The 27,529-nt window shown below is 32.0% G+C and overlaps 1 protein-coding gene across 14 annotated transcripts in view; it reads right to left on the reverse strand.

Annotated features, from left to right (window-relative positions):
* The window catches only part of RNF111 (ring finger protein 111), a 73,523-nt gene that overhangs the window by 24,882 nt on the left and 21,112 nt on the right, over positions 1–27,529 (reverse strand). For all 14 annotated transcript variants that reach the window (XM_011363414.2, XM_023532555.1, XM_011363416.2 and 11 more), the window contains exons 2-5: positions 18,112–19,004; positions 6,803–6,929; positions 3,350–3,513; positions 691–888 (exon numbers count right to left, since the gene is read on the reverse strand). In XM_011363414.2, the coding sequence (XP_011361716.1) occupies positions 691–888; positions 3,350–3,513; positions 6,803–6,929; positions 18,112–18,985 (1,363 nt within the window). In that variant the 5' untranslated portion in view covers positions 18,986–19,004. The remainder of the gene's footprint in view (positions 1–690; positions 889–3,349; positions 3,514–6,802; positions 6,930–18,111; positions 19,005–27,529) is intronic.

Consider the following 27,529-nt stretch of genomic DNA (forward strand, 5'->3'; position numbering starts at 1 on the left):
CCATTTTACATTCCCACCAGGTTATTCATAAGAGTTCTAATTTCTCCACATTCTTCTCAACACTGGTTATTTTCTAACTTTTTAAAAAAATTATAGACATACTGTTGGGTGTAAAGTGTTATTTTGTTGTGGTTTTGATTTGCACTTCCCCACCAACTAATGATGTTGTTTTATGTGCTTCTTGGTCATTTGTTTATATTCTTTGGAAAAATATCTATGCAAATCCTTCGTCCATTTTTAAACAGGGTTTAAAAATGTTTTTGTTTTTGAGTTGTGCAAGTTCTGTACATATTCTGGATATTAAGACCCTTATCTAATATATGATGTTCAAATATTTTTCTCCCATTCTGTAAGTAATCTCTTCACTTTCTTGATAATGTCCTTCGACACATTAAAGTTTTAAATTTTGATATTCAATTTATATCTCTTTTTTTCTTTTGTTGCTCTTATTTTTGGTGTCAGCCATTTAATTCTCTCTAATCTCTATCAGTTGAACAATGATGCTTTGGTAACATACAGCACCCAAATTCAAATGTGAAGTCATAGTAAAATTCCAACTGAGACAACTTAGTTCACATATGATGCTTATTTCTGAGAATATGCTCATGGTAAATACAGCTAAGATCTTAAAAACGACAATACTTTTTCTAACAAATATAATGAAAGAGTCCACTGCCCCTTTTTACATACCTCCTATAGAAGAAGTACCAGTCATACTATTGCTTGTAAGAGTAGCTGAAGTCTCTGACACTGTGGATGGTTGGCTACTAGTGACAGCTGAAGCGGTATCAGAGGCCTGCTCAGAGGTAGATGGATTTGAATTGTTAATGGAAGCGCTTGTGGTTTGTGATTCCATTCTTGCAGAAGTGGTTGGTACTACAGTAGGTTCTATAAAATACAAAATGTTTATTTAACATTTTGAAAATTAGGTAATGGATTATATTTTAATCCAAGCTAACATTTTTAGAATAATTATAAAAGCAAACTTTAAAAATGTGAACGCTCTAATAAGTAGAATATTTAGTTTAAAAAGCTTTCCTAAAGCTAAACTGCAACATTAAAATAACGTTACCAACACATGATTATTACATTTTAAAAAATCCAACACATACATATGCATATTCCAGTAATTCAGGTGATTAACAGTTTTTTGGATAATGACTATATAAGTTTTCTGATCTATCACAAAGACAAAAAGAAAGTAAAAGTGTCTCTGCTAGGTTCATGCACATTGTTACAGGTGGTCAAAACAGTTTTACAAACTGTACTTCTTTGGTACTGTATGGGTTCTAGAGTTAGATGCTTGGAAAGTAATTTTGATTTCACCACTGACAGTATGAACCCGGATTAAGTTACTCAAGTACTCTCATTTCCTCATCTGTAGAACTAGGAAAGTACAGAATTTTCTTCACAGAAAGCATTTTGTATGATGCTTTACATATAGTAATCACTTAATAAAAATTATCTGATATTTAATGTTTTAATCTTTTTACATGCCTTTTTGTGTTTTCCAAAAAGTTTTTTGCAAATATTAATATATTTGCAAAATATATTAATAAATATTCAGCAGTCCTAATAAAATTTAAAATCTTATAGTATAATGTAAATTTCAGGCAGACCGTAACTTATGAAATAAGTTATACTTTAGACTCTGACTATAAAATAATTGTTTAAAAATTGAGACTAGGAATAAAATCTGTCCAAAGCATTACGACAACAATTAAATCTGAAAAAAAGGGACTCTCTTAATGTGATGTAGAATGAGAGGACAAACTAATCTATACAATGCAGTGTGGCAGGCTGATTCCTGAAATACAAATAGTAACCCGGGACAACTGTACTTTGGATGCTCAAACAAATATATTTGCTTACACGTAAAAAGGAACGGGAGGAATCTCAGTTTATTTGCAAATAGTTTATTTCAGTTTCTTAATCTTGGCAGTACTAACAATTGTGGCTATAAAATTCTTTGTTGGGGATTGAAGTGGAGGGTAGCGGGTGGACTGTCCTATGCATTGTAGGATGTTCAGCATCCATCACTGGCCTCTGCCCAACAAATGTTAGTAGCACTCTCCCCACAACTGTGAGATGCAAAAATGTCTGTAGATATTGCTAAATGTCTCCAGGGGCACAAAATGACCACCAGTTAAGATAGACCAGTGGTTTAGAGTTTATTTTTAATAAGATAGAAGCTTTCCACTGAAAGAAACTAGTGGGGAGAATGAGGCATCTACTGATCACTGGAATACTTTTAACCTAGTAAAAGTTTTCTGGTTGAACTAATTCTAATGGGTTAAAAGGATACTCTGTAACTTTCTACTTATTGGCTAACAGGTATCACATGGAAGAACACACATAAAGTATCAAAATAGTCATCTTATATTTAATTAATTCCAAACATTTTTTAATTAATCCCTATTAACTACTGTTTTACAGATAATTTATAGTGCTTCAAAATAAAAATCAAGACACTGTTGAATGACATGCAGAGAGTAGGAATAAACCAGTGATTCATAAACATCTAACTCCAAAGTATTGGTACTCTGAAAGTTATAACCATCCAAACTGCAAACAGCCCATATTAAGAGCTGACTGCACAAAGCCTCTAACTTTTTCTACCTACCTAATGTAACTTTTCTCGAATTTATACCTAACTCTGAAAGATAGTCATTCATGTATGTTTGACTACCCTTCCTTAAAGGAAATTATGACTGATTGTTTCCTTCTAAGATGTAACCAATAATACCTGAGGATAATTCTCAGTATGTGAAAAAATTCACATATGTATTCATATATTCACCCATACTACCACTTTCCCTAATTTGTTTTCCAACTCTAGCTTTGTTCCCTCAGTTACTTGGGTGATTGTAAGCCAAAACGAAACACTAAAATTAAGCAGCACAAAAGGCACCCTAATATTGGAGAATAATATACCTTTAAAAGTAAATTCCACATTTCAAATAACCACTATTAACCATTTATATTCAGTTATATTACTTTTCTGTTGTCTGTATTAAAGTGCCATTTCTACTTTTCATAGCAAAGTTAAAGTATGACAATAATATTATAAATGAAAGTAACAGGTGAGGATTAATCAAACTATCGCTTGTAAAAATTATTTTTTTCCTAAGAAAATAACTACCAAGCAATAAAATAACCAGAAAAGATTTTACTATATAATAACCAAGCTTACTATATCAATTGATAAATAAGATTAGAAAATCTGACAATTTCCCTGTAGTTAAATAAAATATTACCATTAAACAGTAGTAGGAGTTTATAACATAGTAAGATGTTTCATTTTATCAAACTGTCTTCATAATTCTACACTATTACTACTCTATCTTACCATCTTCATCAACAGTAAGGTCCACAACTTCTGCTGCATTCTGCCTCAAGGGCTGTATAACAGTAGAAATCCTACTGCGGTTCCGTGGCTCCTGTGGCCGACTTGAATGAGAACTTGAACCTTGGCTCCAATGAGATCTGGAGTGTCCAAGGGTTGAACGAGACCTTAAAAGATATCAATATTAAATTAGTAAAATTTACTTGAAACTAATAAATTTTTTTAAAAATTAGTAAATTAAAAATTTTTTTCAGTTACCCAAGAAATAATAAGCCTTTCTTACAAAGTAAGTTGTGAAGTTCCTCGTGTAAGACTTCTCCAAAGAAATAATGGCAATGGAATTAAAAATTATGACTAGAACAATGGCTGGCACTGAGTAAACCTTTTCTAAATGAAATGTTTAGCAAATGTTCACTAATCAAATGAGCTAAGAATATGAGAAATCATTATGTTATCATTTTAAACCAATCATTGGTGTAAAATACAGGATTCTGTTTCAAAAATGCTGCTCTCTTTTCAACGGTTAGTTTGAATATTAACCTGGGCTATGACCAATTATTTACATTTTATTTTAGATACCTAAAATTATTCACCATAGGTAAAGGAACACAAAAATCAACACCCTAACATTTTATAATGTCCACATAATCTTCTATGTTTAGTCCAGACTGAATTTGCAAATCATGGCTTTGCTTCTGGTTCTGGTTCTGATATAACAGAGATTCAAGGCATCAGAGAAATTGCCTGGGATCAGAAAAAGTAAAGATAGTTGCAGCTAATTTATTATAGACGGTCTCCAACTTAATGGTTTGACTTAGGATTTTTTGATTTTACAATGGTTTGAAACCAACATGCATTCAGTAGAAACCCTATTGTGAATTTTGATCTTTTCCAGGTTAACAATACACGGCACGATACTCTCTTGTGACGCTGGGCAGGGAGAGTGAGTCACGGCTCCCAGTTAGCCATGCTACTATGAGGGTAAACAACTAATGATCTACAGTGTATTCACTGTGTTTGATGATTCTGCCCAACTACAACGTAAGTGTTCTGTGCACATTTAAGGTAGGCCAGGCTAAGCTATGATATTCAGTAGGTATATTAAATGCATTTTCTTTTTTTTCTTAATTTTTTAATTGAGGTAAAATTGGTATGTATAATTACATATATGCATTTTCAATTTATGATATTTTCAATTTATGATGTTTATCGGGATGTAACCCCATCATAAACTAAGGACCATCTGCAGTTTGGTAGCCTTAAGAAACACCACTTGAGTTGCTTTATGCTTTTACAAACTTTTAACACCTAACACTTTTATTATCTTTTAACTATGTGCATGGCATTGTATTGTACTAAATTTCTTACAGGTACACATTTTATTATTATTTTTTTAAGGATTCACTGTAATGATTTAAATGACTGAGGTTACAGAGGGATAATATGTAGAATATGCAGTCCTAAGGCTTCAGGAGAAAAATAAATGTTTCAGAAAGGTGAGTCTTATGAAGTTGGTTTTAAACTGAATGTAAAACTGCTTATAAGCTTATTGTCGGCATGTCTAGAAAGGGTGAGCCAAATTCATTAAAATGCGATCATGAGGAGTGTGAGCTAGACCACTCAAAAATGAACCCCAAAGTACAAACTGGGCTGAAAAGGGCATCAGTGTTTGTAGAGCTCAAGAGTTTAGAGACACGTTGAAACATTGAAGTACGAGGACTATAAAGATTAATTTTTGAAATATGGTTAAAAAAAAGAAAGACAGCTCATTCCAAGAAGAATTATATAGACTAAGGCATGATAGTAAACAACTGTCTCAGGATGAAATGGTTTTGGATGAGAACAGAGATCACCATTTAAAATTCTTGACAAACCAAATATTTCTGGGGAAGCTGTTAATATCTACAGAATGTTCCAGGTCCGCTTTGTAGTACTTTTGTGAAAACTTAACAGGATGTCCTAAACTCAAATATTATGCTGAGTGGAGTACCAGCAAAAAACTTTATGTATAAGGAATAGTTTCACGAGGCCTTAGTGGTCCCTATGAATATTGGTGGCAAGTGTCAAATCCTGACACAAATGAATCTGAAACACGCATTCTCTCTTAAGGAGAAAGGGCTAAGAGCCAGTTAACCAGTGACAAAGTTAATATCTTAGATAACAATTAAGAAAATAGATATGGGTTTTGAGTGCTGTGTTGTCTTTTTCAAGATCATTGTCCATTACTGTGGTAAATGCATATGCTTAAACATTAGTTGTCTCCATGACAAGACAGATCTCCAGGTCCACAAGGAAAAACAGGTCCTTAATTTTGGCAATCCTTGCAGCTCATAAAAACTGAGTCAGTGTCACACTAAGCACTATGCACAGTCATAAGATAATTGTGGCACATACTGTAAAGTATCAATTTTCTTCAGAGTCTGGGAAAGTCATTTTGAACTTAAAACAAACAGGGATATATTATAGAGTGCTCTCTTTCATGCCATTAGAAGTAGCACTCCAATGGGAAAGTGACTAGTGAAGAAGCACATTTGTAACATGCTTCCAAAATAATCTTTTTTTAATCGATAACACTACAAATTAAAATACAATAAGCAAATGCATTTCTAAATTCATTCCAATACAAAATTAAGATTCATCCATAGATTTAATTGGTGTATCAAATGGAACAAAGAAACATTTTACTGCCTCTCTGTTTATAATCACCTAAAGCACAAGATGAATACAGTATAATATAGTGTTGGGGTTTTTCTCTACCTCTTTTTGGGTCGAAGTGATTTTCAAAAGAGCAATGTCATTTCTAGTTATTTATCAAAACAAATGAGGATTTTTTTCATTCACTTATCAGTACACGGCTTAGATGAAATTACTGAATGAAGAACAAAAAAAATTCAAAAAATGTGTTTTATACTAGGTTTCCCTAATAGAATAGCACAAACTTCACTGGTATCAATGATATCCTGAAATGAGTAGAATAACAACAAAAAGGAATACTTCAACATCAATATTCCTGAATATTTTTCTTCACTTTTAAATTTAGCATCATCCCAAATAGTTATTAATTATTCGCCTAAATTTCAAAGGAGTTCATGGATTCTCTGAATCATAAAACAAACTCGATTTTGTAAAACACTAAGTAAAATTACTGTTTTTCTATGGCAATGTACACTTAGGGGGCTTAAAAAATACTGATCCCTAAGATTCTGGTTCAGCTGGTCTGGGATATAATCAAGGCAACAATACCTCTTTATTTTATAACCTCTCAGGTGAGTCTAATGCAGCCTGATTCAAAAACTACTAATCTGGTACATGCATACTCAAACTAGGACTCTGAAAGTAAATAAATAAAAATAAAGAAATAATGCAAATATCTGCAACAACTATTTATATTGAAAACTTCAAACATAAATATTTATACTGAAAACTTCAAATACAAACTAAGAATTAAGATCATACCGATAGCTTTCTCCAACTGTTACAATCTCCACTTCACTGTCTGTTGAGGTAACATTAATTTCTTCATTTGCAGTGACATGGGGAGTGGAGGAAGCTTCTATCACCACAACATCTTCATCAATATTTCCTGAAAACAAATAAGCAAAAAACATTTAAAGGGCATCTGTGAGATAAACAGTACTCTATTAAATCTGCAGGTCTTCACGTTTATTTCCTTTTATAATTTTTGTTTGTCCTTTACAAATTTTTAGGTCTCCATATGAATCTGTATGATCTTATATAGAAAAATTAACACTAATATCTAAAGATACTGATTTAAGTTCTTGTATAAGATATTCACACTCTATAAGATATTAACCTTTAATATCTAAAGATACTACATTTGCTGTATGTTTTCTTCATGGTTGTATTTTTACATGATATGACATTCTTTTAAGAAACACACATTAGCTTTTTAGTTTTATGCTATAAAATCTGTAATTTTTTTGTACACGTTCTTTTCTAAATTACTCTAAATATGGACAGTCTTTCCTTATTTAGAGAATGGGTACATATTATATTTGGTTCATTGTGTTTCTTTAATTATTAACTTCATCTAGAACTAACTTTTGTTTATGGCATAAGATTATAAATAGAATCCAGACCTGTCCCTCCCTCGCTAACTAGCTATTACCACACCATTTACTGAAAAATCCTTCCTTTCCCCCTATTACATTCTGATATCTCCTTTAAATATTCTTATGTTTTAGGTTATATTTTGAAGCCATCTATTCATCCCTTTTGATATAAATTCTTGTATTTAGGGTAATTTTAATTGTAATATAGTTTTTCTGAGGTATAACTTTCATACTTTAAAATTCACATTTGTCTCAAAGATATTTACACACCCATGCTTATAGCCAAGAGATGAAAGCAACCCAAGTGTCCACCAGTGAATGACTAAACAAAATGTGGTATATACAGGGAATGGAATACTATTCAGCCTTGAAAAGGAAATACAATCACATGCTACAATATGAATGAAACTTGAGGATACTATGCTAAGTGAAATAACCCAAACACACACACACACACACACACACACACACACGTGTACATTTCACTGATTTTAGTAAATTTATAGAGGATAACCATAATCCCAATCCAGTTTTAGAACATTTCCAACACCCTAAAAAGACCCCACATGCCCTGTTTCATCACCCTCCTATAATCCTAACAACAGACCTGCTTTCTGTCATTACAGATTGTAGCTTCAAGAGTTCTATAGAAATGGAGTCATACATTATAAAACTTTTGTGTCTGGCTTCTGTCAGTGTACTTACTTCGCAATTTATTCATGCTGTATCAATAGTTTGTTTTTTTATTGCTGAGTAGTATACTATCATATGAACATACTACAATTTGTTTATCCATTCTTCTGTTCATGGACATCTGGATTTTTGTTGCTTTTGGCTATTTAACAAATAAAGATGCTATAAACATCTGTCTATAAGTCTTCATACACCATGTACTTTCATATCTCCTGGGTAAATACTTAGGAATGTAATTTCTGGGTATTGTGGTAAATTTATGTTTAATTTTTTAAAGAAATGCCAAATTGTTTTCCTAAGTGGCTATATGATTTTCCATTCCCACCAGGAAAATGAGGGCTCTAGTTACTCTAAATCCTCACCAATAATTATTATTGTCCCTTTTTTATTATAGTTGTTCTAGAGGATATATGGTGGCACCTCATTGTGGTTTAGATTTCATTTCTATAATAACTAATGACGTTGAGCATTTTTTCAGGTTGAGCTCTTTGCTGCTCATTCCACTTTGATGAAATGTCTATTCAAATCTTTGGCCCATGTTTAACTTGAACTTTGGTTTTATTGCTGAGTTCAAGTTCTTTATATATTCGGAATGTAAGTCTTTTATCAGATATACTATTTGTAAATGTTTTCTCTCAGTAATAGCAGGTCTTTTCATTTTCTTAATGATGTTTTTGAAGCATAAAGTCTTTAATGCTGATGAAGTCCAAATTAACAATTTCTTTTATGGATTATGCTTTTGGTAACATATTTAAGAAAAATCTGCTTAACTGAAAGTCAGTGAGAATTTCTCCTATGTTTCTTCAAGAAGTTGTATATATTGTTTAGCTCCTAATTTAGGCCTATGATCCATTTAGTTAATTTTCGTGTCTTACATGATGTAAAAGGTCTAAAAATTCATTTTTCTTACATGTGGATCTACAATTTTCCCAACACCATTTGTTGAAAAGACTAGAATAAATGTTTTGATACTTAGTAGATTCAGGTTTTCCTAGTTATTCTTCAAGATTATAAAATCAAGGGAAAAGAAAATATCCTCAGATTTGGTCTGTCCTGGCATTAAGCAACACTGATGAAGCCCTGATATGTCTATGATATATACTTTTTCTCATCCAAAAATATATCTTCTACTAATGCCATCTTTTATAAATCTCTAGAAAAATTCTAGGGTTTGGTTTTGATTATAAATGTAACTCTTCATAAAGCTATATAATTTTATCCAAATATACTACTACTAAGATTATTCATAAACACTTTATTCTTTTCGCTGATCTTGTAAATTAGTTCTCTTTCTTCATGTTCTACTAGTATGTAGGTATATCACTGATGTTTTTATATAACTCACTGAACTCTTGTTTATCACAATGACAACAAATGGTTCAACTTTCTTGTCACTGTAATTTATGCAGTCTACAATCCTTCACCCAAGGCCCTATTCCTTGGCAACTTGGAATTTCATCTCTAATACATCTCTACATATCAAATATCTGCCCTACTTCAGAAGCGGCCCAGTATTGGTGGAGGTATAGGGCCATGACAAAGATCTACAACATAGTCTCTGACGCGCCAAAGAGGAAAACAAAGGAGGCAGTGGTAAATCATAGAGGTAATGAAGATGATCTGATTTGGAGGAAGTTATTTTTTAAATAGTTCATAATATTATATTTATCTTTTAGAATATTTGCAAATCATTATATCAATAGAAAAAATTAAGATTTAAAAATTATGAGATGTGCAAGTTTCTGAAGTAGTTTCTAAGTTCTAAAGATTACACACATAGACAATATATTGAAGTATATATTTTTAACAGCATAAATATACCCTATAAGCAGAGAAAACAAAATAGCAGCACTCAAGTGGCTATTTAAAATAATATCCTAGATTCATATATTTAAAACTAAAAGCCATATATATATGTGTGTGTGTGTGTATGTATGTGTGCGTGTGTGCGTGTGTGCGTGTGTGTGTGTGTGTGTGTGTGTAAAAAACACCATGGATTTTTTTTATAAAACTTCCCTTATTTTGACTCACCACTGGACATTATCATTTTACAAAGGAGAAAAGCTACATCTATGTATCAACTTTATTAGTGATTTCTTTCCACGTATGTGTACATGAAATTTCTTTAAAAGTCTCTAAAAGATAACCTGACATTTTAATAATTTTAACATCTTTTACTGTTAAGCAAAGTCAAATATAAATGTAACAATGATAAAGGACACAAAGCTAGCTTTGCTAATGCATTAAAATTCAATTTATACAATTTTTTATGAAGAGAGAAATTGTGTAACTAAAGGTTATATAAATAACTCACCTAGGCACTCATTCTATTGCTTAAACAATCACCGTTTTTCTAAATAGGATATTTATAAGCATAACCTGAACATAATACATAAAAAGTAACTAAATATAATCACAATAGACAAGAATTTAGCATCTACAATCTGTTTTCTCTAGAAAGGTAATTATTTAAAACAAAACTTAAAGAAAACATTCCTAAAATTAGGAAGTTAACCTTAATACAGCTTTTAAAATATCAGGAAAACAAGCCACTTCTTATTGAGTTGATTTTATTTTCATGTTGTCTTTTTACATTTAGAAATATCAGTACAGCTAAGACACAGTTGTGGGACCGTAGGTGATTTTAATTATTTCCTTTAAGATTAGTTATGTTGTCTGTACCTTTTAAAACAGCATGAGAAAAACAATAAGCAACAGCCTGGAAAGAATGTGGGTAGTGTAACAATGGTAACAAAAACAATGGCTTTTCTGACAGTTCTTCATGTACTCAACATTTATTTCTCTTCCCTTTTAAGACACTACAGATCCCCTTGGTAGCAGCTAGCTATAAACAATGTTAGCCACTGTAATCATCGATTATCCTGGTCGGCCCCTCTATGCCTAAGTCTGGCATGATGCTAATAATAAAAACAGCTTCCAATTTGTGAGCATATACTTTGTGCCACAATATTCTGCATGCCCACCTCCATCAAGAAACTTAAACTTAGAAAGTGTAAATGATTTGTCAATCAGACAGTCAGAAATACTTGGAATTCAAACTTAATTCCAATTCCAAAGCTCATACTCTTTAAATAAACTATATCACAGATCTACAGCTACTCAACATGTTGGTGCTAGTTACAAACAAACAGCAGAGATCTATCGGGATTAACAGAAATGTCCAAAACTGTATGGGGGTGATGGTTGCACAACTCTAAATTTACTGAAATCATTGACCTGTACACTTAAACTGAATGAATTTTGTGGTAGGTTAATTGTATATCAATAAAACTGTTAAAAAAAAAAAAAACAACAACGAAAAAGCATTCCCTGCAAGATACTAGACTTCAACAAATGTAGACATGCCATATTCTGGAGTAGGAATACCCCAAATCCTAAAGATGTCAGTTCACTCTAACTTAGCCTACAAAAATAATCCTGATAAAAATACCATCATGTGTCTCTCCACTACCATCATCCTCAGATAAACGTGTTGATTATAAATTTATTTTGAAGAATAAACAAGCAAGAATAATCAGGAAAATACACAAGAGTCTATAATTAAAAGTGTACTTCTAGTGCCTAAATAGTCATACCTATGAACAGAATGACAATTCTATAAATAGATCCAAATATCTATGGAAATTTAACATATGACAAAGGTCTCCAGTCAACAGGGAAAATAAAATTTTTAATTATTTGTTTTGGAACAACTGTAAAGTCACATAAAAAAAAAAAACTGGATCCTTTCTTCATACTGTACATGAAGATAAACATCTGAGGTTTAAATATAAAAAAAGTAAACAATACAAGGGCTATGGGAAAAATGAGTTAGTTTCCTTACAGATTTGGTGGGGGAAAAATTTTCCTAATTATGATTTGAAACCCAGAAATAGTAAAGATAAATGTTGATAAATGTAACTAACAAAAAAAAAAATTTAGCATGGTAAAAAAGTATAGCAAAGTAAAGACAAATTTGGTGAAAATGTTATTATACAGAAGTTATACCTCTAATATATAAACGCTTCTTATAAAAGATAGAAGAACAATGACCAAAATCATGATTAAAAAAAAAAAAAACAGGCAAAAAGATTTGAACAGATGATCACAAGAAAACAAATGCAAATGACCTTTAAACATATGAAAAGATATGCAACATTATTCATTAAAAAAAGAAAAGAAAAAATATACAGACATATTATTTCTTACCTATCAGGTGGACCAAAAAAAAAACAATATCTGACAACAACTTCTGTTAGAAGGATTTTGGGAAAACAGGCACCCACACACTGCTAGTGGGCATCCAAAATGGTTATGATCTCCCTAGAGAGAAATTCGGTCATATTTTAAAAAAATACATATGCATTTATCTTTGACTCAACAATTCCATTAGAATTCTATCCCAAAGACACGATGGCAAAAAATATTAAATGACATGCACAAAAAACAATTCATTGCAGTGCTATTTGTAATAGCAAAAGTCAGCAAACTGTTCATCAATAGGATGAACAGCGGAACATAGTTGAACTATGGTATAACTAACTATACAATGAGGTACTATGAAGTTGTAAAAAAAAAAAAAGAGGAATGAAAAGGAGTAGAAGAATGAAAGTATATACATCCTTTATATCTCTTTATATACTTTTATTCCTCTATAATATTTCTCTACTCTAATAACTATACATATGTTAACTGAAAAAAATCAAAAGATACTTTTTGAGTAAGAGATGGGGAATATAAGAGTATATATACATTTTTGCTTATATTTTTGAAGAGAAAAAAATAGAACAACAAACCAAAACAAAAAATGAATAAAAATGGTTATCTATGGTGGAGAAAAATAGGAAGAGGGGTGCAGAGGTAAAAACTAGACCTCACTGAATATATCTTGTTTAAGTTTTGACTTTGGAACCAGGTAAATGTTTAACATAATTAAAAGGCAAAATTAAAATTTTCAACAAATCCCATTAAAAAAAAAACACCTTGGAAAAAAATAAATAATGGACCCAAATGCATACTAAATTGATGGAATAACCACACATAAAATTGGTCAAGAGCAAAAAGAAATCACACAAAAAAATCTTATATTCATTAAAATTAAGGTTAGTAATAATTGTAAATATTTTCATTTACATTCAGTTATAAATGTTTACGTGTATGTATTTATAGTACGTGCAGAACAATGTAGGAGCTCCAAATACAAAACATAAACTTACATAAAAACCCTAATCTTAAACTCTGAATAGAAACATTCATATAAATTAATGATTTAATTAATTCTTTCTAAAATCTCTACATTCCTCACTTTGTCCATTAAAAAAAAGGCCAAAAAGCAATGAAAATCCAGTAGAGCAATGGACACCTTAAATTCTAGTCTATAGCCTCCAAACAGCCTCTAAATAAAAGGAAATCAGGAATACCTAAAGAAATGGCTGTTTCTAGGCTTGGGGCAGGAAATGTAAAGAATGAATTTGGACCATCTTGTTTCAGAGAGTAAGGAAGTTATCAAAAACTACTGGGGTGGTATCAAAAAGAACACAGACCCAACTCAAATATGCTCCCCACTGGTCAAAGATTAGACTATTTGAGCATCAAAAAGAAAAAGACTGCAACATACTATGTTAAAACTTATGAGTTCATGATGATACTTTAAAATTAAAAACCTCTTTGGATATTGTTAGAATATCAATTCACACTGAAAAGTAGTAAAAAAAAGGTAAAAAATCAAGCACTCATCTTGCCTTTCTTGTATGGACTGCATTTCAGAGTAACCAATTAGTTAATGAAGGAAGAACTCTTGCTTACTTACAGAAGAACCTCGATTAGTAAATGTAAGCAGAATGAAAGAATTAGAAAGTAAACATTTTGCAACCTCTAATGAAATAATGGATCTAGGCAAGATCATCAAAACTGCCAAAAATATTACATGATATGTTGATGGGGACGTTATAGTGGATCATCTGAACCCTCTAATCAACTTTAAAGTACACAGCACCACCAAGGAAATGTTGCTGAACTCAACCTGAACCAAGCTTTTCGATCTAACTAACAATATGTAGGAAATATGCAGTATATAAAACAAATTAAACGGTGCAATGTCTAGAAACTGTTCTGAAATTCTCGGGGGTGGGGGGGAGTGAGAGTCAAGAGATGAAATAATGCCAAAAACTGAAAGTGGATTATGAATATGTGGGAGTCAACAGTATAATTCCATTTTTATGTGTGAAAATTTTCATATAAAAATAACAAAAAATAACTATCAATGTTAGTTCTGGAAAAGGAGAAAATTCACAGATTTAGACATAATTCCTATTAAGAATTCACAATTACAAGGGTTGGTTATATTCTTAATGAAACTTTTAAAACATTTAAGTCAATACAGTATAGAGTGCACTTGGAAAATGTGAGTATACAGCTGTTGAATAATTTTTTTAAGCTTTAAATAAAAATATACAACTATTGGGCTTAAAAAAATAGGAAATAGAGATTTCTTAGTCCTTATATAAGGTAAAATGGGATCCCTAGTTTGAGAAAATTTCCACAGATAACATCAGTTATGGAGTCAGCAAGTGCTATCTCTCTCACAAAGTAGATGAGGATGATATACTCTTGAAAACTGATTACAAAAAATGATTCTAGCAATTACCATGTCACTGATGTCTAAGATGACTAACTGTGTGAATGTAATTATTAATAGAAAATGTGGGTACTAACAGGCAATATTTCTAAATTATCATTATTTGACATTTTACATATGCAAATAAATCAGTAATTTCATTATAAGACTATTTTAACTATAGCCCTGAAAGTGTCTATTTCAAGGTAGCCAAAGGTTTTTTCTTCCTACTCAGAAGGAAAACAGGACTGATATCTTTAGTCTCTCTTATTTGGGGGAATATATGCTATTGCATTTCCTTCAAATCTAAAGGAAATATAATGTATAAATACTTAACTAATTAAAAAGTTAATAAATAAGGGGTTCATCATATTCACAATTAAATGGGAAACCAAACGCTTTAGCACTACAAAATAAAAATTTAAGCAGCAGTTCAGATAAGGCTCACCGAATAGATGACAAATACAACACTAAAATTAATTCTACTCTCAAACTTAACTTCTATTAGTTTATTTTAAAATATCTGAAGTTCTTGGCAAATATTATCAGGAACAAAACAAGATGAATAAGTTCTCAACTGGCAACTGGGAATAATTCAATGTCTAACAACACAAGCTGCACATCATTTTGGCTTTCTGGCTTGAATAGAGAGCCCTAATAAATTTAAGATAAACAGGGACTTCTCAGAAATCTACTGATTACAGCAAATGAATTTGTTATACAATATGAAGTACTGACTTACATAACTCATTCTTAGGTGTTTTGGTAAAACCAGTTAATTATCTACAACTCTTGTCTCTTAGAGTTTGAGGATATAACAAAATATCTAACATGGAAAACATTCTTTCCATCAGTTCACTACAGCCAAGATGTGTTGATAAACAGTGTATGAAAAAATTGTCTCAGTAACTCCACAATAACTAATATCTATACAAGTCATATTATTAAAGTTTAGTAGATAAATCTATTTAACAGTTGAGATATTCCAACTCTCTCCTAATTCCTAACACACACGAAAATACACTGGACTTGGAGTCAGAAAGCCAGTACTAAAATTATATCTAGAAGAAAACCTCATCTCTTAAGAATCTAAGGAAGTTAATTTTTTGAAAGTTGAAATTTCCTGATAACAGAGCTAAGTCCCATCAATATTTCAGTTTTACTATTTTGAATATAAATCATTCTAAAGTGGTTTTCCAAATGTTTCATCTATAACATTAGGGTGATAACAGAATCCACCTCATGAGAGTGTTGGGAGGATTAAATGAGAATACACATAAAATCCTTAGAACATTACCAGCACAGAGTAAATGCCCAACAAATGCTAGGTATTTTTATTATCATCATGACATCATCCACTATTAAGTGAGACAGGAATTTGATGTGAACTCCTTGGAGGGCATTCTAGTAATAATAGCTAGCAAACTGTTAAATGCATATACCTTCTGATGTATTTTTAGAAATTACTCCTTAAGAGATGCTTGCAAAGCTATGCAAAAATGTGTGTACAAGGCTGTTCAATGTAGCAAATACTTTATCAACAAAAGTTGGTTAAATAAATTATGGCACAGCCATATGAAGGGAATAGTATGCAGCTGTTTTTAAAAATAAGACAACTATACATACTGATATTTTAAAAATTCAATTATTTACCCTTACATTTGCTTTCAATTTTTTAATATTACTTCTGGGTAATGAGACTGAGATCTAAGAAGAGATTAACTTTTTATTTTGGTACTTTTAAAATTCTATACCATTTGAATGTTATTAAATAATTATTTTTAAAGAAAAAACTAGTTTAAAACAAAACACTGGTCTAGAAACCAGAAAACATCAGGAGTTTCAACTTTTGGATTTGTATTCCCAGAGACAAACATTTAAGAATAATGTTTAAAAATAATGTAGATGAAATAATGTATTTCTACCAGGAAAAATAATAAACCACTACATGCATAAAACATCATAAGTATCAAACAAGACTTAAAAATGAATTATAGAGTTTGCATTTATCTTGAATACTGGCCAATATATGAATTCTTTTCCTCCCAGAAACTGATAGTGATACTGACCTATGTTAACTCTTAATTCTCATGCCTCCTACAAATATCAGCTCCTTTGAACTTCTGCTTCACATCACCAAACATCCTGCCTCATTGATTTCAAGCAGAAATTGGGTTCTGCTGATCCCTCTCCCAAAACACCAACCAACAGAGAAAAAATGTGAAATGTGACAATAAAGCAAGACAATTTCTAGTCTCACCTCCATCTTAAGACCTCAGGAAATAGTTGCTGTAGTGTGATCTCAATGAACTCTTTTTAAAAACAATGTTTGGTTAGGTTAAAAAAAGAACTAAACATGGCGAAGACTGATATTAAGAACAAAGTTACTGGTTTCAGAGCTATAGAAAAATAGAAATGGAAGAGGAAAGGGAGTCTTGGAAAAGGAAGGAACCCACAGAGAAGGAGAAAGGAGAGAGGGAGAAATGGCATATCTGCACAGCAGACTAGCAAGCTCTTTGAAAAGTTCTTCCTATCACCCACTACTTCCTTGTCCTGTCACAGAAAATTAATCTTTTCTCTCAGTTCAGATTTTATTCCTCAATGCTCACTTCACTGACTTCTTTTTAAATTACAACAGTAAAAATGGTATATATGGAACATACTTATACTTCAGAGGTTGTCTGTACAGAAACTTATTCTAGTTAAATGTTATTAAGGGGACAAGGAGAGCTCAGTCGAGCTAATCCTCCATCAATTCAATTTTAGCTGATTAATCATATGATCTATTGAGTACTGTCAGCACTAAAAGTTTGTGTTCTGTTATGAGAATAGGTTACCTCTCAAATATTTGAAACTGTTTTTCACTTATAAAGAACATAACAAGGTAATAATAAACAATAATAGGGTACTTAAAAATAACATTAAGCAGTCTTTTTTAGTGACTAGAATTGCTCTTACTGTGGTTGAATGTAAAAGAAATCCATCACACATCTGTCTGAAAAAGTACTCATAAAAGTTAAACATACTAAATAAGTACTGCAGGAAATAAATCATACCATAAATCAATAACTCATAAAATATGTATAAAATGGTGAAAATCATTTTCCAAATAAAGAGAAAAATTCTGCTTGTAATTGTCAGAAAAATAAGAAACTTTAAAATTTTTCCATTTAAAATATTAGAAATTTTTAAAATTTGTATCTTAAAACTGGAGCCATGGTTTAATAATATAGCTGATAATTTACTTATATGGCTTAAAATAAAAGTCAATAGAGCTTCATATTCCTTTTAATTACAATGAAATCACTAAAACGTAGAAGAAAATAAGCACAAACACAATACAATAGCCTCCACGGTTTACTCAATTTAAGAAACATTTTTACCTGAGGGAACAGCTGGATTGTTTTGGTGGTTTTCACTGGTAGAAACAAACAAATCTTCTCCTTCAGTTGATGAGCTGGAAGAGGATTCACTGCTGAGGTCATTTTCACTGGAACTACTAGAACTGGGGAGCAAGGCATATTTTCTTCGGGCTAACACTTCTCGTTTCTTCCTCTGCATTAATATCCTCTCTTTTTGTTTCTGTGTCCTCTGTGAGGAATTATTTTTTACAAATCTCTTTCTGCATGGAAGTCTTCTTAATGAACTGCTATGAAAACAGGGTCTTTTCATTAACAATCCTGAAACGGATTCTGTCTCAGTCGGAGGCCACTTTTGGGGCCGTGCACTATGAGTTCTACTTTTAGCACTTAAAATTGCCTGGGAATGTCTTACAGAGACTCCTTTATCCTCATCCGAAGTCACAGTATCAGAATCTCCAAAATGCAGACTAGATGAAGGAGAAGAAAGACAATCACTAAAAGAGGAATCATTATCTTCATCACTTGGTGTTTCTAGGTGTTGCCTCAATCCTAATATTCCCTGGTTCTCTTTAACACAATTTTGCATATATGAAGGGCCAGCCTGCTGGCTTTTGCGTTTTTTCCTCACAACACTTTTTTCTTGCTCTTGTTGGTTACCATTCATGTCCTTTTCTTGCTTTTGAGAATCATCACACAAGTGAGAGAATTCATTCCCCACTTTACTATTAATCATCTCAACCCCTGCAGGAAAACTTTTGGCTGCCCCAATGGGCTCTGGATGTAAGAGGATCCCTTTTAGACTCTCCTGTGTCTTTGGCGCATCAGAAGGAATCTCACTCTTCATATCCACTTTTATAGTATACAGCTTGTTATATTCAGGAGTCCATTGAGACATGGGAAACTTTAAGGAAGGCCTAGAAGACACAATTAGATATTAAAAAGATTGTTAATATGTTTTATTATACTATTTAATTGAAGAGTTCTCAGATTTCACAGAGAACATCCCTGTAAAAGGGCAGAACTGCCTTTCCTCATCAGGATACAAAACGGCTATAATGAATCATTTTCCTATTCCTATAAAATATTTTTCTCTGTTACGTCTACACCTATACCCAATTTTTAGAAATACAGTAAAGATCACAGAACATAAGCCTACTTGAAAACTTCTGTTAACCAAAAACTGATCTTACTGTGTATCTTCCTACCTTTAACAACATAACATATTTGGTTAAAATCAAACGATTTCTTCAAAAACTGCTATAATAAAAATAGATAAAAGAATTAGAAGTCAAAAGATTCAGATGAGTCAACAATGGCTGTCTCCCAGTATCACATTTTAAAGTGGTAATTATATTAAATATTTCTGTACATCCAGACGGTTACTATGTTACTACTACAAATAACGAATCAGTATGAATACAGCTTCCCTTTCCCATGGTTCCTTCTTCCTTCATACTACTTTAATTTCTAATGAGAATCTAAACTCATTGAAAGACAGTAGGCATAACGACTGCCTTTCAGAAGTTTTACATACAGGAAGACTCAAGCCACTACTGTGAGGTGATGAATATTATTCAGTTAAAGCAGCACAGAACATAAAATCAAACTTCCTACAACTAATCTAAGTGTATCTAAATCATTCAATATCTGAAATTAAAACTGCTGAACAAGGTGACTTGGAATTAAAGCGTCTACATCAATGTAATGTACATACAAGAATAGTGATAATATAAAAGTAGTAAATATACTGACTCAAAATGGAACATATTCATTGAAAGGTAGTTAATGTGACGAACGAAGAGCTTTACTAGTACAAACTATGATTAAACATTAACATTTTTACCTTAAGTTTTTATTGAAGTATAATACAGACACATATATTCTAAGTTTACAGTTTGACGAATTCTCAACAAAGTGAATATATCTATGTAACTAGCACCAAGATCAAGAAACATAAGATAACCAGCACTACAGAAATCCCCTTCCAGGCACTTCACTCACCAGGAATGGTAACCACTATTCTAACTTTTAACATCATAGATTAGTTTTGTACTTAACATGCACTTTTAACCCACTTCTGAAAGGAGAGGAAAAGACGGATGTTTAATAGAAAGTTTTTCCTTCTCCACAAATGACAGTTATAGGAATATATAACTTCACAGGTCTCTTACTTTACTTCAGTATATAACTATTATTACAACAGATAACTATTATTAGAATGGTAAAAAATGAAATTCTATTTTTATACAAAGCTATCAAACCTCTATCTTCTATTATTATTATTATTTACAAGAGTAAGCGGTGCTATATCCAAGATGAGCCACCAAGCCCTGTCTGGAGTTCAGCAGGATCGGTAGTAAAGGAGGAACAAAACCATGAGTGAAAAAAATCATATGGGCACAGAGCGAATTACAAGAGGTAGACAGTCAGGCATGGATCACCATAATTAAATGCAAGAAAACACAAGTCACAATGATAAACACAAATATATGTGATTTAAGATTCAAGGGGGGCCAACTAGGATGGCTATAATAAAAAATACAGATGATAATAAGTGTTGGCAAAGAACCCTTGGACATTGCTGGTAGGAAATGTAAAATGGTATAGCTACTTTGGAAAGCAGTGTGGCAGTTCCTCAAAAGATTACACAGAGTTCCCATGTGATCCAGCAACTCTACTCCTAGATATACACCTGATAGAAATGAAAACATACATCCACATGAAAACTTAAACACAAATATTCATAACACTATTAGTCATAACAGCCAAAAAGTATAAACACAGATGTCCATCAACTGATAAATAAATCCATAAAATGGACTACTACTCAGTAATCAAAAGAAATGAATATTGAGACATGCTACAATATGCGAACCTCAAAAATGCTAAGTAAAAGAAACCAGTCACAAAAGAGTGCATATTGCAACTACTTTTATAAGAAATGTCCAGAATAGGCAACTGAATAGAGAAAGTAGATTACTGATTGCCTAGCACTGGGGGATAATAAGAGGAATGAGGTGTGATGACCAAAGAGTATAGGTTTATTTTCAGTGAATTGAAAATGTTTTAAAATTGATTGTGGTGATGGCTGTTCCACTCTGTGAACATTCTAAAAACCACTGACTCGTACACTTAAAAAGGGAGAAATGTATGGTATGTGAGTTATATCTCAGTAAAGCTGTTGCAAAAAAGTCTAAAGGGCAAGTATCAAGTATTGTGGGCTTCAGGTAACTATGCAACCCTCTTTTGATCAGCATCAAAAGAATCACTTGGAAAATCTTAGATTCTTCCAGGAGTAGATGTCTCCCAGGACTTGTGTGTTGAGTTGAATCTCTGAGAAAAGTCTTTATACACTGAAGGGAAAAAGAACAGTTTTAGCCTCCTCATCCTTAATTACAAAGTCATCCTCTCAGTCTTGGTAATGGAGATCTTAAGAGGCAATGAAAACTTGCCAAAGGACAGATAAATTCTGGGAACAAGAATCCATAAGTGAATTTACAAAGAAATGATTCATAGCATAATTTACTAAATTCAATTTCTTTTCCATCGGTTTATGCCCCAAAGCCAAAACAATGAACTCTTTATGGTTAACTTTGCTCTGAGTTTTGGTTATTTTTTTTTTCCTGCCCAAGTGGAAGGTAGGGGAAGGAGTAAGGAAGAGAGGTGGTGTATGGTATGGTGTGTGTGTCTGTACACCAGTAACTCTGAGTTATGTCATACGGTCATTAAATGCAAAATTAATACCCCGTATTACCTGAGATGGTTCCACCAAGGGAGTACAAATTCATGCTCTACTCTGAACTGAAAAGAGGAGTAAGCTCACGAAAAGAAATAAATACCAATATATTTATTTTAAACTAAAAAGGCAGCAAAACTAACATAAATGACCAATAAAAAATGTTCTGAAATATAATGCTATTTGATAAAATCATAATCTAGTCTTTTATTTCCGTAAAAATTACTGGCTGATCTAATTTACAAAGGAGACAAGTTATGTACTAGATATATCTATTTCCTTGGCCACATTATGACTGCTTTGCTATTATACATTATTTCAATACTGAAACCTTAATACTAGACCCTCTTTGTACTGGTTTGATTCAATCATTTTATTGCTATGTCATGGTGGTAGCATACCAATTACTCCTGACAGTGTAGAACCACCACTAGCAGTAAACCTTACATGAAAAAAGCCCAATAGCTAAACATGATTATTTTTAAAACAAAAATTAGGGTTAGGATTTGGCAAAATAAATCACAAATTAAGTATATGTGAGCACAAGGCAGTGGGGGGGGGAGTAAAAACCCATTAAAATTACTGATACAACTTTGAGGAACTCTACCTCTAAACTGATTTAGAAAGTCACTTTTATTAATATGAACCTTCACTATCAATGATAAACACACTTAATAAATAAAAATTTGATGGTTAATTTTATAGAATGCTAAAGGAACAAGATTTTAAAAGAAATCCATATAGAAGAATTTGCATTTTTCTATAAAAGTTTGAGATTATCAGAAAATGAACTAGAAATATATCTACTGTTTATCTTTTTTCATATAGTGAAGTGGAAAAAATTAATATTTGTACCATAGGGATTATACTTAGGGCATGTTTTAAATTTTTAATTCTTTTACTAGTATTTTTTTTACTATGTATCAGTTTAAGAATAATCAAGTGCCTGAGAGAATATTCTCTCCTACTACATAAAAGCTTTATAGCCACCACTACTTACAGATAGATAGTATGGACAATATGCTTTGTTACCTATTTTGAATAGTCAAAGAAAATTTCATTAGGAAGAAATAGCTTTCCCCTCAATAGGCATTATTCTGGGCTCATAACTACATTAGCAAAGTACCCTAAATAAACTAAATTTCTTAAAGAGAGATTTTTGCTCTTACAGATACAGGAGAACAAACTCTAATAAAAAGGAGGGAGAAAACTTGATAAACTTATCAGCAAATAGTAAATAACTTGCAGACTGATACCTAGTAGAAAGAAGAAAGTTATATACAGAATAACTATTATTAAACTGCCAAGACTTAAACTCAACTTCTTTTAGGAGGCTAGATATGAAATAAAAATGTGAAAAAAGACCAATGGTTAGGGCAACCTACCCTGATTAGACAATAAAGTTCAGAAGACAGACTATTAGCTATTATCAAAAGACATATTTGAATTCTTGTTGACCAAGAAAATCAAAATGAAACAAATAATTACAGATAATTCACTAAAAGTTCTAAAAGAGGCAAGTATAGTTATAATCAGAGCATAGAAGAAAATAGGATAGTGTAAGGGACTTCCAAGATAAAAATCACAGCATTCCAGTTTTCTTCACCTTCAAAGATTCATCCTCCAGAACACTGTAGATCTGCTCATAGTTCTATGTTAAGCAGCTCAGAATTTCTCCTTCTTTTTCTTAGAACCAAAGTAAAATCTTAATAACCCTCTGAGTAGAGAGGAAAAAGGACAAGGATTCTCACTAGATGGCTCCATGCTGATATGATGGGGGGAGTGTCCTATTATTTGCTGTTATGCAGACAATTTTATGGCTGCATCTAAAATTCACTGAATTAAGGATGATTTATATGGAGAGTGAAGAGATTGAGACTGAAGTACAAAGATGTTCACTATACCCTTTAACTTAAACAGATATCTGAAGGGACAATGACTTGAGAGGAAGTGGACATGGGATAGCCGTGTGAGGAGATTCAGAGACATCTTCCACTCCATGATGTGCTGGATATTATTGGCCACAGTATTAAAAGGAATAAAGGTATAGTACAACGGAGTTTAGAACTATCAGACTGAAATGTGCCTTATAAAAGGTCTGCCCAGGATCACTATTATCTCCTCTGAGAAGATAAAGGGAAACTGAAAAACAGAGAGAGCATCATGCTGACATTTAGAGACTTCAACATGGTTTGACCATCATCAGCTAAGGCTTACTCTGTGTATGAAGAGTATTTGTCCCTCCTGAGTACAAACTTGACCTGAAATAACTTAGGGTAGAAAACCGGCTGACTGACCAAAAACTAGAGAAAATGAACCAAAGAAGCTATAGCAAATCTGAGAACATTACAGAAAATGAAATATTCAAAAGATACTGTGATAAACAAGGAAGATAATTTTCCACATTTAGGTGGGATCACTGGCAAAAAGGAGTAAAAACAGTCAAGCAAAGTAAGTGTCATTCATTAGTATACTAAAAAGGTCTGGGTTCAAGTCTTGACTCTGCCCCTGACTAGCTGTATACCCTTGGGCAGATTAAACTCTCTACGACTGTTTCTCATCTATAAAATCGGTATAGTAATAGTATCTACCTCGTAAAATTACCGTAAAGGTTAAATGAGAGTACCTAGCCGAGTACTTGGCATCATGGCTATTATTATTGTCTTTTCTGGAGGAACAGTTACATACATAAGACATAATGTTTAAGACCTTCCTTTATGCCTAGAAATAAATGAAATCCTTAGAGTCAAAGAAGGGCATAAAATCAACAGTTCCTACAGAACCTTAAAGTATAGAAATAAAGGACTAAGTTTCTTTGGCACGAAACCTATGAAGCAAATAATTCTGTAGACTCTCCTCTACTATGGAGGATTGAAGTTTGGGGAACTGGATGTTTCGGCTCCCTAATTTGTAATACTACATATTCTACTTTAAAGAAAAGATAAATATCTCTCAAATAACAGGTTTTTATTACTCAATGAACTTAATTATTTTCTTGTTTATCTTCTTTAAAATATTCTAAAATCCCTACGTATTAGTCATCAAAGAAAAAAATCTCTAACATATATTTAGGTCTATCAGTACAAACTGGGCGGAGTTCAGTATATTATAGCATACTGCTCTAGCCATGATTGTGTTATTATCAGAGCCAGTAGCAAAATGAAGGGTGTATCTATCCTGGCAAGCCTCAGAATCTGGGAGTCAGTTTCAACTGGTTAGAAAGGTAGTACTACAAATCATAAGGTACAGTGCACAAATGTCTAACATTTCTGGTATGACACATTTCTGAACTCTGGAATTTACACTGTAACATGAATTATGAAATACAAAAATATTGCTAATTATCTATTACATAAAATATAATCTATCAAGAAAAATCTAAAAAAAATCAAATGAAAGGCCTATATACAAAAAAATACAAAACTATACAATAGGATGTAAAAGACAATCCTCTTAAGTGAAGAGACACCTCATTTCTGGCTTAGCAAAGACTCCAAACTGGCTGTTACGAATTAGAAGCACGTCATAATTTCTTAACATATAAAACATAAATACCATCACCATGGACATGTTAGGCCTTTAAAAACATTGGATTTTTTTGAATAGTCTGAATATATGCACCTAAAAATTACTTCAAATTCATAGTTTACACTTAATTTCTCATTTTTTTGTTCACTGAACTTTCAAATAACATTTAATTGAACTATAATAAGAGTTATTACAGTTACATGGACAATTGTACAGTTACATGAACAACTGAGGGGAGTAGAAAAGAAATGGAAAATTTGAACGGAAGTATTTTTGTCCTTTTTTATCAAGCTTTAATTTTTACAACTAAGATAAAATTAGAGTATAGCCAAAAAATAAACTAAGTAGTCTTTAAAAATAAGGTAGGTTCTAGAAAACTGATATAGAAAGTACAGATAACTTTTTAAAAGTAGGTTGCAAATAAGGCTGCTCTAATATGATCTTTTCTATAAAACAACTTATTTTATATATACATGGAGAAAACAGAAAACTACACACTTAGTTTGGGATTGAATTATAGGGAAGAGATTTACAACACTAGGTTAGGAGCTTTCTTTCACTTTTTGTGTTACAAATTTCTGTACGGTTTGAATTTTTCATAAAATAATCATTTGCTACTTCTGAAATCAAAGTACAAGGACTTTTTTAAAGAAATAAAAATAATCAGAGCAGAATGTGTTTTATTTTTCCAACGGACTAGGACATAACTGCTAAATGCAGATTGCTATAAAAACCAAATATATGCCTATGATTTTCATGGAAATCTTAACTAGGCATAAAGTTCCTCCTTAGTGACTAGAAATGACCACTAAATCCTGGACGGCTTAATGAAAGAATAGGGTAGAAACTGAAAGCTGGCATATGACTGTTGGCCAATTTCAATGGAGTTGTCAAATTTGAGAGTTAATTATGCTTTTAACTTATTGATACTAGTCTACAGATCTAGCCATAATGTTTCTGAACTTATTTGTATGAAAAAATTTTAATGCTTGGAAAGTAATAACTTATCATCAAACCATTCACAAAATCTTCCATCATTAAAAGCATAGTAATTAGTGTTGGATTAACTGAAAAGTGTCAATAAGAAGTCAAAGAATAATGTGCAAGGACAACAAACCTCCACAATCTTTCGTTCTTGATACTTTTTCAGATAATCGACCAACTTTCAAAGCTTCAAATTTACAAACTACTCTTAGAGAGTACTGTTATTTAAACATCCAGTTTCCAATACTGAGCTTCATGTAGACTCTAGGTTTCCTTGGAGATGAGAACTCAATAAATTGAGAATCCTTTTTTAAAGCAATAGATGCTAACTTAAAGTCGATTAATATTTTTAAAAATGGAAAGATATGTGCTTTAATATGTCTAATATCTTCAAAATTTAACAATCTGCACAAGCTAAATGCAGAATTAAACTATACTGCTAAATAAGATCTTAAATCTTTACATGAGCACACTGAACATTTTGAATTAATTCTTGTCAATAATTTTAAATTGCTTGGCCTTTTTCTTATGAATAAGCAGTCATATATGTTAAATGATACTAAAAGAGAAATCAAAATCAAAACTATTGTGGCTTACACAAGACTCTTTGAAAAGAACCATTTCAATGAAGCAGTGAGCACATCCTTGTGAGAAACAGGAACTACTTTTGAAATAGGTAAGATAGAACATAATTTGGTGGGCTAACAAAGATGAAAAAATTTGATTGATATGGTATATGTCCAGCTCATAATTAAGTAAGGCAGAATATAAATAACTAAAATATAGAATGCTATAAATAATGATATAAATGAAAGTAATAATTTAGAATCACATAGGAAGAAGCAATTGGTGTCTCTGGTAAAGGCTTCAAAGAGAAGCTGACATCCACGAAGGATGCCCAAGGTGATGATGGTAGGCAAAGAAAACTCTTTACTTCAAACAATGCTGAGACATGGCAAAAAATGGCAATCATGTTTGGGGTGTTTGCTTTTGTGTTTTTAGTGGGAGAAAATAAGCTGGAGTCAAATCATCAAGAAGTGAAGGGTTATAAATTACTACTTAACAACACAGTTTAGGAAGATTTAACTGAGCAGCTGTCAACAGGAATAGACCAGAGGGATAGTCAGGGAGACCTGGGAGAAAGCTTTGCTGTGATGGGGGTCAAAGGGCAGTTTTAGGGGGTGAAAGGTA

This window comes from Pteropus vampyrus, unplaced genomic scaffold, assembly GCF_000151845.1.
Source record: "Pteropus vampyrus isolate Shadow unplaced genomic scaffold, Pvam_2.0 Scaffold85, whole genome shotgun sequence".
NCBI lineage: Eukaryota > Metazoa > Chordata > Mammalia > Chiroptera > Pteropodidae > Pteropus > Pteropus vampyrus.